The sequence below is a fragment of the Lemur catta genome, chromosome 9, assembly GCF_020740605.2.
Source record: "Lemur catta isolate mLemCat1 chromosome 9, mLemCat1.pri, whole genome shotgun sequence".
In the NCBI taxonomy this organism is placed as follows: Eukaryota; Metazoa; Chordata; class Mammalia; order Primates; family Lemuridae; genus Lemur; species Lemur catta.
In genome coordinates, this window is record NC_059136.1 from 318,636 (window position 1) to 332,287 (window position 13,652).

Here is a 13,652-nt window from a genome sequence, read left to right on the forward strand (position 1 = left end):
GTGACGCTGGCCCCGACCACGGGACGTTAATGTTTAATCTAAGAGGCCTCAGGGACGGCAAATGTCAACAAGCCATTTAAGAAGGGTTCTAAGGAATTAGGAGCCTCCAGTGACTGCTCCGAAAGTTCCACCCACGTAGGAGGGCCTGGGGGGAACTGAACCTGCATTTACTTCCACAAACTATGAAAAGTGTCCAGATTGAAGATGGGGTGGAGCTAGGAGAAATGAGCTACAGCCCCGTGGCCTGGCTCCCTTCACCTACGGCCCTGGGAAGGGGAGAGGTCTGTTCGTGAAATAACCAGCATCTCGGAGTGGCCTGGGGAGAGCTGGCGGGATACACAGGCCTGGGGGAGGCCCGGAGGGTCAAGAGGGTGTTGGGGTCGATTCTGAAAGCTCTGGGGAGCCACTCCCCAGGCTCACCCGGGCAGGCAGAGACTCAGGGCCCTCCAGGGCCCCCTGAGACATTTCTGTTGGCTTCGGCTTTGCGGCCTCCATACGTTACCACTTTTATTGGGGACTCAGGGCCTGAGGCTGCTCAGCCTCCTCCTCGGAGGGCACGTTCCGGGCCTGGCTCCTGGGAACCAACAGACGCAGCGCCTGGACTTGCCTGCTTCCAAGGAACCTACGAAATACCTGTGGCCTAAGGAAAATGTATTGACTGACTCCAAAACCCAAGAAAAAGAACAAAATCAAAATTAATACACAGTTCATTAAATGTCTACAAGTGTAACATTTTGTCAGCTTCATGGTCATCCTAAAAATGACATTATCCTTAGAAACAATTTGGAGAGTGGGTTTTCCTCACATAGACATGATGATAGCCAAGAAATCACAGCCAATCATAAACTAAAATGAATAACTCACAGTCCGATGATATCAAGGACATAATTATGGATATTCCTTCCATCATTTTTATAGCAAAAATTATGTATGTTTCCCATGGGATGTGGAGGGATCTCAATATGTCTGCTAGGGCGTGAGGTGTGTCCTCCTCAAGGAAGAGGGCAGGGCGGGCAAGCACTTTCCGGCGGCCCCAGACCCTCTGTGGTGGATGGGCAGGGAGGGAACGGGGGCTCCGGTGTAGGAGAGTCTCGGGTGCGGGAGAGTCTCGGGTATGTGTAGGAGAGTCTCAAGTGTGGGAGAGTCTCGGGTGCGGGAGAGTCTCAGCTGTGGGCTGGGGGTCAACCTGCCCACTGAGCACAGACACCAGCTCTGGGAGGGGCTGTCGGATCTCGCACCACCTGCTGCACCTGGCCAGCCAGCCCAGACTGGACTCCAGGGAAGGGGCTCACTCCCTCTGCCTGGGCAGGACGCCCCCTGCGCCTATCAGACATCTGCCCTCACGGGACAGCTGCCCTCTGGGCCCAAAGGCCACGGCCTCCCCATGTCCTCACCACTTACCGACGGAGCTGGGGAGAGACGGGCCGCCCTGCCCTGCCCCACGGGCTCCCGGGGCCGCAGCCGTACAGACCCGGCTCTCCCACGCTTCCCCTTTCCACGGTATTTCAAGGTCATACCCTCCACAAGCCAATTACTCACAGCCCCTCTGACCCACACCGCTAGGCCCACACTGAACCCGGTCCCCTCACCCCCAAGGACAGCCTGCCCTACTCCTGCAGCAGCACCGCCTTGGCCTCTCTTGATGGGGGCTGGCCTGCCTGCCACATGTGCCTCGCAGAGTCTGCGGACAGACAAGGACGACATCAGTGTCAATTGTACAAGAATCATAATAAAAGCTGATGCACATTGAGTGCTTACTACGTGTGAGGCACCGTGCTGAGCACTTTCGAGTGCACATCTCATGTGGCCCTTACAGTGACAGCAGCACAGGACAGCCACTTGCACTGCCCTCATTTTAGACATGAGGGGACTGAAGCTCAGAGTTTAAATGACTTGCCCAAGGTCACGCCTCTGGTAAGCAGCAGAGCTGGGAGGTGGATTTTGACCGTCTGACTTCAGAGCTCCATCCTCCGTCCTTAACACTGTGTTGATCGTGCTCAGAGAGAGCCCAGCAGGGCTGAGGTGGGCGGCCCCGGCTGTGGCCACCAGGCCCCGTCCTCCGACACGCAGTCTCACTGGTGTCCCTGTCCAGCCCAGAAAGCGTGGTTTCCTACTTGGGTCTTTTTTCTTTGAATAAAGCGAGTTTTGCCCTCTCTGTTCCTTCTGCCTGGAAAGCTCTGCCCCAGTCTCTGGTGGCCCCTGTCCCCCACAGGCCCCAGGTCTCTGCGCGACGTCACAGGCTCAGACCAGCCTCCCTGACAGCCAGCTCTCCCCTCCATCATGGCATCCTCTTGCCGCACTTTGTCACAAAACAGTAGTATTTGCCTTTCGAGGTTGTTGTGAGAGTTCACGTGAGTTAATCTATAAAGCACTGGTAAGTTATACGCGCGACCTTGAGTGGCAATCGTTTAAATGCCACCACAGCACTTGTACCGCGTAGCGTGTATTATATTCATCTGCTTCTGTGTATGTATCACCTCCCTCCCTTGCTATGAAGGCTGGTGCAAAAGTAATTGTGGTTTTAGCATTGTTGACATTTGCCGTTTGCTATTGGAACACGTTCTTAAGTAAATGTGGGTATGTTGTACATGATTTTAATGTGCATTTCTCACTATTTTTTTTGCTAATGACATTACTTGCTGTTTATTTATACGTATTTTGGACTATGGAAACGATGTTAGACAAAAAGCAAATTGGAGCGATTTTCTTATTCGAGTTTAAAATGGGTTGTAAAGCAGCGGAGACAACTGGCAACATCAGCAGCGCATTTGGCCCAGGAACTGCTAAGGAACGCACAGTGCAGCGGTGGTTCAAGAAGTTTTGCAAAGGAGACGAGAGCCTTGAAGACGAGGAGCGCAGTGGCTGGCCACTGGAAGGTGACAATGACCAGTTGAGAGCCGTCATCGAAGCTGATCCTCTTACAACTACAGGAGAAGTTGCCAGAGAATTCAACATCGACCATTCTACAGATTGTTCGGCATTTGACGCAAACTGGAAAGGGGAAAAAGCTTGATAAGTGGGTGCCTCATGAGCTGACTGAAAATAAAAAAATTCGTCATTTTGAAGTGTCTTCTTCTACGTGACAACGAACCATTTCTCAATGGGATTGTGAGGAAAAGTGGATTTTAGACGACAACCAGTGATGACCAGCTCAGTGGCTGGACCGGGAAGAAGCTCCAAAGCCCTTCCCAAAGCCAAACTTGCACCAGAAAAGGTCACGGTCACTGTTTGGGGGTCTGCCGCTGCTCTGATCCACTGCAGCTTTCTGAATCACTGCGAAACCGTCACATCTGAGAAGTCTGCTCGGCAAACCGATGAGATGCACCGAAAACCGCAACGCCTGCAGCCGGCGACGCTCAGCAGAAAGGGCCCAGTTCTTCTCCACGGCGCCCGACCGCACGTGGCACAGCCGAGGCTTCCCAAGGTGGACGAATTGGGCCAGGAAGTTTTGCCTCATCCGCCACGTTCCCCGACCGCCCGCCACCGACCTCCACGTTCCCCGACCTCCCGCCACCGACCGCCACGTTCCCCCGACCTCCCGCCACCGACCGCCACGTTCCCCGACCTCCCGCCACCGACCTCCAAGTTCCCCGACCTCCCGCCACCGACCTCCACGTTCCCCGGCCTCCCGCCACCGACCTCCACGTTCCCCGGCCTCCCGCCACCGACCTCCACGTTCCCCGACCTCCCGCCACCGACCGCCACGTTCCCCCGCCTCCCGCCACCGACCGCCACGTTCCCCGACCTCCCGCCACCGACCGCCACGTTCCCCGACCTCCCGCCACCGACCTCCACGTTCCCCGACCTCCCGCCACCGACCGCCACGTTCCCCGACCTCCCGCCACCGACCGCCACGTTCCCCGACCTCCCGCCACCGACCTCCACGTTCCCCGGCCTCCCGCCACCGACCGCCACGTTCCCCGACCTCCCGCCACCGACCGCCACGTTCCCCGACCTCCCGCCACCGACCGCCACTTCCGCGAGCATGTCGGCAACTCCGTGCGGGGAAGATGCTCCCGCGCCCCGCAGGACGCGGAAAACGCTTCCCAAGAGCCTGTGGACCCGCAACACGGGTTTTACGTCACGGGAATAAACAAACTTATTTCTCGTGGGCAAAATATGTTGATTGTAATGGTGCCTATTTTTATTAATAAAGATGTGTTTGGGGCTGGTTATGATTTAACTCACGGTCCGAAGCCGGAATTACTTTTCGCAGCAGCCCAGCGGACCACAACCTCCAGGAGGGCGGGAAACGGCCGCACCCACCGGCCCGGCACGCCCAGGCGCCCGGCACACGCGCCGCGTTCCGCGGGGGACGCCGGCCCCGTCCCGAGGGCGGCCATGCTCGCCGGGCGCCCGCTCGGTGCCGGCAGCGCGCGGTTCCGTGTCGGCAGCGCGGCCCGCAGCGGCGGCGCGGGGATCTGCACTCCGGTTCCCCACTGAGGCGCGAGTGCGAGAGAGACTCGCAGTTCCGGGGCTCCGGCGGGTCTGGGGGACGCACGCGCCACCGTGCCCGGCCTCCCCCGGCAGGGCGCGCACCGGACCCGGCGCCCGAAGGCCACCGAGGCGGCGGCAACCCGGGCTCGGGGCGGGCGCGGGGGCGGGACTACAAGTCCCAGGCTGCCTTGCGGCCCGCGGGCCGTGCGGCGGGGGCGGGCGCGGGGGCGGGCGCGCGCGGGCCGCGGGGCCGGGGCCGGGCGCGGGCCGGGCGCGGGCGGACGATGCCGGGGCCCGGGGCCCGCGCGGAGGAGGGCGGCGGCGGCGAGGGCGCGGCGCCGGGGGCGGGCCCCGGGCGGGAGCCGGCGCGGCTGTGCGGGTACCTGCAGAAGCTGTCGGGCAAGGGCCCGCTGCGCGGCTACCGCAGCCGCTGGTTCGTGTTCGATGCGCGCCGCTGCTACCTCTACTACTTCAAGAGCCCGCAGGACGCGCTGCCGCTCGGCCACCTGGACATCGCGGACGCCTGCTTCAGCTACCAGGGCCCCGACGAGGCGGCCGAGCCGGGCGCCGAGCCGCCCGCGCACTTCCAGGTGCACAGCGCGGGCGCCGTGACGGTGCTCAAGGTGGGACCGCGCCCGCCCCCGCTGGGTCCCCTCGCCGAGCCCGCGGACTCGCCCACCCGCCCGCGTCCCCGGGGCCTCCTCACGTCCTCCCCGGCCCGTCCCCTCCGGTCTCGCGCCCTTTACCCGGGTGTGGGCCGGCGTGGCTGGCGCCGCCGCTGTCGTCCCCCTGCCCCGCACTGTGACCCTCAGCCTCGCCCTGCGCTGCCCTCGGCCCCTCTCGTGTCCCTCTCGTGTCCCCCGCCCTGTCGGCCCCTCTCGTGTCCCCCCGCCCTCTCGGCCCCTCTCGTGTCCCCCCGCCCTGTCGGCCCCTCTCGACTCCCCCACCGTCTCGGCCCCTCTCGACCCCTCTCGTGTCCCCCCACCCTCTGGGCCCCTCTCGTGTCCCCCCCGCCCTCTGGGCCCCTCTCGTGTCCCCCCCGCCCTCTGGGCCCCTCTCGTGTCCCCCCACCGTCTCGGCCCCTCTCGTGTCCCCCGGCCCTCTCGGCCCCTCTCGTGTCCCCCGGCCCTCTGGGCCCCTCTCGTGTCCCCTGCCCTCTGGGCCCCTCTCGTGTCCCCCGGCCCTCTGGGCCCCTCTCGTGTCCCCCCACCCTCTGGGCCCCTCTCGTGTCCCCCCACCGTCTCGGCCCCTCTCGTGTCCCCCCACCGTCTCGGCCCCTCTCGTGTCCCCCGCCCGTTCCACCGCGCGGGGGTGCGGCGCAGCCCTCCGGGCACGCACTGCCCTGGGCTTCCGCCCCCGGGGCCTCCTTCTAACTCTGCCTGTGACCTTGGGTTGGTTATTTAACCTTTCTGTGCGTCCGCTGCTTTTCCTGTAAAATGGGTGTAGCAGTAGCCGCCTCCTAGGCGGGTTGGCAGGAGATGACGGATACTCTGAACTGCTCGGTAAATGTGGGTGCTTTTAACGCTGTAGATAGGAAGAGCCAGACTGGCGGGGTTCTCAGGGAGAATCCCCTGTGGTCCCCACCAGAGTGGGCAGGGTGCCTCAGCCAGGGTCACACAGCCAGTAAGTGGCAGAGCCTGTTTTCTTGCTTTTGTTTCGGCTGGGAGAGGTGGGAGCGAGGCTCCAGTAGTTACGCCTCACTCACCGGAGGCTCCAGAATCTTCCAGCAGAGACTCACAGTGTGGGCGACACATGCAGAAACGTGGGGGCGGAGTCAGGAGAGCTGGGGTGCAGAGGCCTCCCCTGTACCTGGGACTGTGGGGGGAGCCAGACCCCACCGTCTCCAAGGAGCCCTGCTGCCCAGAGCACCTGGGGGGTCCGGGCCAGGCCTGGAGCTGGCTGCCCCCCTGCAGGCTCTGCCCCCTGCCTGGTCCCTGTGAGTCTCCACCCTCCTTCTTCTCACTTCTCTTCCGCGTTGCGAGCTGGGCTTTCTCCAGAGCCGCAGGGCTGGGATGCACGAAGCACGTTCAGCGCTGGCTGAGTGGGAGCAGGGTGGGCAGGCGCCTGCCCTGTGGGCTCAGGCCTGTTCCCAGAGACCTCCAGACCCCATGGCAGCTGAAGCTGCTCCCCGGAGTGATCCTCGGAACCCTGTGGACGCAGCTTTTGCCAATTCGAGCAGGGTCTGATTCCATCTCTGAGTGGGTGCAGCCGGCCCGTTTCTCCAAAGGAAGCCAAGCAGGGTGGAAGCTCCGCTCGGGATTCCTTGGAGTGTCTGTATCAACCTGGGAATGACCCCAGTGAGGGACTCTTGCCAACGGCAGAGGTTTGTCCTCAGTGTCCACGTGGGCTGTCCCTATGTCAGATGAATTTCCTGCGGAACTGTTTGTTAACAAAGAAAATAGGGTGTCCTGTTTCAGGTTTTTTCGGATGACTTTAGAGCACTCTATCAGTTTTTTCATTAAAAATTTTTTTGAGTAGTGGAGGTGTCTGCATAAGTGGGGCTATGTGGTGTAATGTCAGGAATGCGGCTTTAGACTTGGGTGGACTTGAACTTGCAGCGAGAGCCTGCTGCTCGCATGTGTGGGGCAAGTTACACCTCTTCTCTGCCTCAGTTTCCTGTGTGGTCTGGTGGGAATCTTACCTTCCTCATTGGGTGGCTGTGAGGATTCTGGAAGATGTTATGGGAAATGGCACCACATGGCAGCCACATAAAACATCAAGCAGTGTCTTTGGCCACGTGTGGGATATAATCAGGTAATGGAATATTACGCAGTAGTGAACATGAAGGAACGAGCCCTGTCTGTGTCAATGTGGATTACTCTCACAAACGTAAAACGTCACAGAATGATTATGTTCAGAATGATCCCATGTATGTGGAGATTGAGAAGATCATGCGAAACAGGACTACAGAGCGTGAGGACGAGGGCCGTGTAGGGAGGGAGAGCTGCACCGGGCGAAGAGCCCTGCGTCCCGCTGGTGGGAAGACAGCGGATGTGGCTGGGAATGGGCTCCTTGGGGGCTGCCACTGTTTTCCAGTGTTTTCTTTCCTGAACTTGGTGATAGGTGCGTCAACGTTATGTTATGCTATGCATCTTTTTGTATATTCTCAATACTTCTTTTTCTTTTCTTTTCTTTTTTTTTTCTTTTTTTTTGAGACAGAGTCTCACTCTGTTGCCCGGGCTAGAGTGTTGTGGCGTCAGCCTAGCTCACAGCAACCTCAACCTCCTGGGCTCAAGCGATCCTCCTGCCTCAGCCTCCCGAGTATCTGGGACTACAGGCATGCGCCACCGTGCCCGGCTAATTTTTTCTGTGTTTTTTTAGTTGTCCAACTAGTTTCTTTCTATTTTTAGTAGAGACGGGGTCTCGCTCTTGTTCAGGCTGGTCTTGAACTCCTGAGCTCAAATGATCCACCTGTCTCGGCCTCCCAGAGTGCACAATATTTCTTTAAAATACATTTTCCTGTGTGTTACTGACTATGCAGGAATATCTTGGTATGTAAACTTAAATTGGCTACAGAATGAGACAGGCCGGGCCAAGTGTTGGCTGTGTGGAACAGCGGGGGCACAGGCAGTGAGTTCAGGGGCGCAGGGCTTCAGGAGTAAGGCTGTACTTTCAGGGGTAAATTTCAGTGTACAGTAATTCCTTTTGAGCTATAAAAGTAAAAATTTTAGGGTGGTAAAAGTAGAAATTAGCAATTTATCTTCCTTTTCACCTTTGCAATCCAAGAACTGATTCCCGTAAGCTTTAATGCTTCACTTTGGGGTGCCCGGCCATAGGGGAGCCCCTATTTCCAGTGATTCTGTGATGGGGTTAGTGAGGATTGAGCCCTGTGCAGACTTCAGACAGTTGGATATAATTTTACAGATACCATTTCTTCTGACAGATGGGTTAAAAAGTAAAGAAAAATGAGCAATTTGCTTATTCTATCATCATATGTTTCTTATTTTAAAACATCTTTCAGCCTTCTCTGGAGAAGCTGTGGTTTTGTTGGGCTTTTCCAAAATGTTTTACTGCTTGAGTCTTAATGAAAGCTGATACTGGAATTTCTTGGTAAACTCTATCCTAGATAAACTCAGGATCTGGTCTAGTGCCTTATTTGCCAGGGGAGGGACTAGAGAGGCCAGAGAGGGGCTGTGATTTGCCTGAGAGCGTGAGCTAGTCTGAGACCCTCTTTGCAAGCAGAGGTGGTGGGAACAGTGAGTGTGCGCAGCAAGAAGTATGTAGCTTGTGTTGTCTGTTCTGACAGGTCGGCGTATAGTACATTTCACTCGACATCTGGAAACTGCCACGAGGATCTGGCAGAGGCTGATGCTTGGCGTGTGTGTGTGTGTGTGTGTGTGTGTGTGTGTGTGTGTGTGTGTGTGTGCGTGGCGGGGGTGGGGGTGCTGAAGGCTCCTCTAGAGCTTTGCTGGAATCTGAGGCCCTAAGGGGGAGGAGAGCATGTGACTGGCCGAGGGCGAGGCTTGCACAACCCTGTTCTTCCAGATCTCTGCGGTCTCCGGAGCAAGGAGCATCACTGATTGTGAGCACACGAATCCCCTCTCTCCACTCCCGCGCTTGTAGGCATGTGGCACGCAAATGGACACGCGTGTTGGCACACATAGCTGAACAGCTCTGCATCCCTATTCTTAGCCCGCGTTTGTGGGAAGGATGCACATTCTCTGGTGCTGAGGCTGCCCTTAGCTGTGTGACACACGTTTGCCAGCTTGGGCAATCACATGCGTGCATGACAAAACAGATGGGGAGAGCCAGCCTGCCCTGCTGCCCGGCTCTGCCAGACCATCCCGCCCTGCGGCATCTGCTCAGGAGTCTTGAGGCCTTGTTCGCTCTTTACGTTATGGGGGCGTAACTGTTCCCTGGCGTCCCAGTTAGTAAGTTCTTCAAAGCCAAGCGCGGTGTCCTGCTCGTGGTGTCACGGTGGCTGTCACTGCCTCTCACACTGTCTTCGTCACAGGGGGGTCTTGGCTCCGCTGCCTGCCCGGGGGTGAGCTCCCCGAGGGCTCCTCTTTGCGTCCTCAGCTCCCAGAACAGCGTCTGGCACAGAGTAGGCGCCGTGGACAGAACGTTCGTGTCCCTGCAGGATTCGTATGTTGGGGCTCTTGCTCCCAGCGTGGTGGTGTTTGGGAGCGGGGGCCTTCGGGAAAGAACTGGGTCATGAGGGTACAGGGTCAGGAGTGGGGTTAGTGCCCTCATGAAAAGAGGCCCCAGAGAGACGGTCTCTGTCTCTTCACCTCTGAGGACGCAGCGAAAGCCTCTCCCTGCAGACCAGGAAGGGGCCCTTGACAGGAATCGGCGGCACCTGGATTTCGGATGGCTCAGCCTTCAGAACCGAGGAGTGAATTTCTGTGCTTGAGCCGCCTGGTCTGTGGTATTTTTGTTACAGCAGCCTGAGCTCGGACAAGGCACCCGGCTAGACGTTTGTTGGATGAATAAATAGGAGGTCACCAAGTAGGCGTTGGTTTGGGTGTGAGCTCCGGCCCTTCAGAAGTGGTCGGCCAGGACTCCTGAATACACAGATATGTTATTGTAAATGTCCTTCTTGCCGCATGGCACGGAGCTGGCAGCCATTCAGTGAGTGCCCACCGAACATGACAGGTGTCAGGAATCCAGAAGGGGGGCTGTGACGCCCCCTTCCCTAGAGGAGGGGATTACCGGCAGCCCCTGCATTTTCAGGTCTTTTACTTCATGCCACGGTCGGGATCTGAGGATGCTGCCGCAGCAGGGCGAGCTCTTAACGTAAAGAGGCGTAACGTAAACGTTTTAGGTTTTGCAGGCCGAGCCTCCCTGTCGTTGCTCTGCGGTTACAGTAGAGAAACAATCACAGAGTTAGCATAGCTGTGTTCTAATTTCTATATATGGACTCTGAAGTTTGAATTTCGTGTCATTCTCACATTTCACGAAATATTTTTCTTTTGATTTTTTTCAAGCCTTTGAAAGTGTTAGAACTATTCTTGGCTTGTAGGCTGTACGGAACTGGGCGGTGGGCTACACGTGACCCCCGCACTGTAGCTCACTGACTCCGGTGTTTTAGGAAGGACTCAGGAACTTCCCTCATTCGCTCACTGTGTGTGCCGAGGCACCGAGCTTGCGACTGAGCAGGACAAACACAGTTCCTGTCCTCGTGGAGCTCTCTGTGCAGTGGGGAGACAGGCCAGCGCCGGGAAGTGTGGCAGGGAGGAGATGCCACCCGACGTGACGGGGATTTGGATCCAGTTGGGGGAAGGGGAGAGACTTCCCTGAGGAAGTGACGTCTGAGCTGAGACGTGACGGAGGAGGTGGTGTTACGTGGGGGGTGCAGAGGAAATGGGGTAGGCAGAGCCCTTAGATGGGACGGCAGGTTGATGTGGGACTCAGGGGGCGCCAGGTAGCGGCTAGGGGTGAAGGGGGCCTGGACTTTGGAAGGGGCAGGCCTTAGGGCCAGGGCAGGGTTTTGATCTTTGTCTTAAGAGCTGTAGAGTCAGTGAAGAGTTGTAAGCAGGGCTTGACTAATAGTTGTTTTTCCCCTCCCAAACTGATTATCTTAGTCTGTCCGGGCCGCTATAACAAAATACCGTAGACTGGGTAGATTGTAAACAACAGAGATTTATTTCTTACAGTTCTGGAGGCTGGGAAGTCCAGGATGAAGGTGCCAGCAGGCTCGATGTCTGGTGAGGTCTCACTCTCCGCTTCAGAGACGGTGCTGTCCAGCTGTGCCCTCACCTGGGAGAAGGGACACAGGCTTTGTCTGCCTTCTGTAAGGACACTGATGTCATTTCTGAGGGCTCTGCCCTCGTGACTTAATCACCTCCCAGGAGGCTTCGCCTCTTGATACTGTCACATTGGGGATTAGGTTTGAACGTATGAATTTTGGCAGGACACACAACATTCGGACCACAGCGCCGATGGTTTGGTCTTGCCTAGTATTTTCATTTAACTATGTGGGAGGATTGTCTTGCGTGCGCATGAAGGGTTGAAGCATTTATATGTTGCGTACCTGCAAACAGGTCTAAAAATAAGATGAGTGCAAAGTTGAAGATATCTCAGCCAGTTGCTTCTGGAGCACCATTGTTTCTGAGTGGGCCGTGCTTTGGTCTTTGAAGCTGGCTCTGGGGGTTGTGTGTGGCCGGGGCCTGCCTCACCCTGGTGGACTTCCTTTCCTGAAGCATTCCTGATGGCTACCTTAGTTTATTTGAGACGAAGTCTTGCTCTGTCATCTGGCCAAGAGTGCCGTGGAGTCAGCCGAGCTCACAGCAACCTCAAGTTCCTGGGCTCAAGCGATCCTCCTGCCTCATCCTCCCGAGTAGCTGGGACTACAGGCAAACGCCACCATGCCCGGCTAATTTTTCTATTTTTTTATAGAAACAGGGTCTCACTCTTGCTCTGGCTGGTCTGGGACGCCTGACCTCAAGACCTCCCACCTCTGCCTCCCAGAGTGCTGGGATTACAGGCGTGAGCCGCCGCGCCCGGCCTTACCTTACGGCTGCCTTAACCTTGTTGACTTACCCCGTGCTGCACTGGCTTTCCTCCTGTGAGCACGGACGGTTTCCTTCCCCTGTGGGGGTGACTGTTGTATTTCCGGAGAAACGGAGGGAGGGGTCAGGTGCATTCGGGGTGGAGATGCACCAACCCGCCCCTCCCTGAGGCTCTTGAGGGGGGTGGACAGGCCCCTGCAGTCAGACGCCTTTCCCATCGGCCCCTGGGCTGCGGACTGCCCACCTCCAGTCAGAGCAGAATAGAAACAGGGACCTCTTCCCCCTCAAAGAAGGAAAAGAACTCTGATATTATAGGAATGACTCAGATTGGGGGAGGGGAAGGAGTTTTGATTAGGAAATTTTGGTTCTGATAGTAGAGAGAATTTATGCGGTAGGGACATTTCGAGTGGGTGTTTGCCTAAATCCTATCAGAGCAGTCCTCAGCTAGGTTTTGTTTGCCTTCACGGAGTGAACGCACTATGGAAATGGTGAACTGGAGAAAGTGGTGCTTCTAGCTAGTGTTCTGTCAAATCCTCTGCGTAGCGCGGTAAACACCCCGCACTTGTATGTGTGAGGCCTTCCCAGGGGCGAGAAGCTGAGAGGGTCCCTGGAGGCTGCAGTTTTTGAGATAATCCGATAAGCAGTAACCCACCAGGCAGCACGGGAAGCCCTGAGCCGACAGGAGGTTCAAGATGGTTTTGTTTCCTGCTCTCGTCTTTGAGCATCTGATGTTGTGTTCAGCTAGAGGAGAAACTCCATAAGGGCAGAGATTTTTCTTTGTATAAGTTTACCACCGTAGTTTTAGTCCTTAGAAGAATGCCAGGCACCTGTTAGATGCTCAGTGTATACTTGTTGGCTAAACGAACGCTCCAAGCCCTTGTCCCCTCCTGCTGTGTGTGTGTGTGGGGGGGATGACGCTCTTATTTCATGGTCGAAGGGAGATTTGCAGTGTCCACGTATTTAGCAAATATTTTGAGCATCCACCATATTCAAGCACTGTGACTCTTGCTGCAGATACAGCAGGGACAGTTTTCCATTGATTTAAGAAACTAGAGTGTTAAGACTTTAAAAATAGCTTAGCACCTGATATAATCAAAGAATTGCAAGAATTTTGAAAAAGAAATGTTGGAGAGAGACCGTATTTGTCTGTAGTATTCAGCATTGGAAGGTAAATATCAAATGTCTGCAAATTTTTTGATTCTGAGAGAGGTCTGGCCCCTCTTCATAGTAAATGAAGGGCAGGGGACATCTGTATATAAAATACTAATTTGGGTGTGGCCCAGGGCCAGAAATATGTGGTTTGTGTAATAATTTCTGTAAGCATAATGGAGCTGGGGAGATCGATATGACTGATTATCAAGAAAAACCTCCCTGAGCCGGGCACAGTGGCTCACGCCTATAATCCTAGCACTCTGGGAGGCCAAGGCGGGAGGATGGTTTGAGCTCAGGAGTTCGAGACCAGCCTGAGCAAGAGTGAGACCCCGTCTCTACTAAAAATAGAAATTATATGGACAGCTAAAACTATATATAGAAAAATTAGCCGGGCATGGTGGCGCATGCCTGTACTCCCAGCTACTTGGGAGGCTGAGGCAGGAGGATTGCTTGAGCCCAGGAGTTTGAGGTTGCTGTGAGCTGGGCTGACGCCACTGCACTCTAGCCCAGGCAACAGAGTGAGACTCTGTCTCAAAAAAAAAAAAAGGAAAAAGAAAAACGTCCCTGGAAGAGGTGGGGCGGAGGAGCTGGTAAATTTTGGTACAGTTGTAT

The 13,652-nt window shown here is 56.4% G+C and overlaps 1 protein-coding gene across 4 annotated transcripts in view; it reads left to right on the forward strand.

Moving 5' to 3' along the window:
- The first annotated feature begins 4,677 nt into the window (after nucleotides 1-4,677).
- The window catches only part of TBC1D2B (TBC1 domain family member 2B), a 59,039-nt gene continuing 50,064 nt past the window's right edge, over nucleotides 4,678-13,652 (forward strand). The window contains exon 1 of one of the 4 annotated variants that reach the window (XM_045560485.1): nucleotides 4,678-5,060. In XM_045560485.1, the coding sequence (XP_045416441.1) occupies nucleotides 4,722-5,060 (339 nt within the window). In that variant the 5' untranslated portion in view covers nucleotides 4,678-4,721. The remainder of the gene's footprint in view (nucleotides 5,061-13,652) is intronic. The other 3 variants (XM_045560486.1, XM_045560490.1, XM_045560488.1) reach the window with 3 other exon arrangements.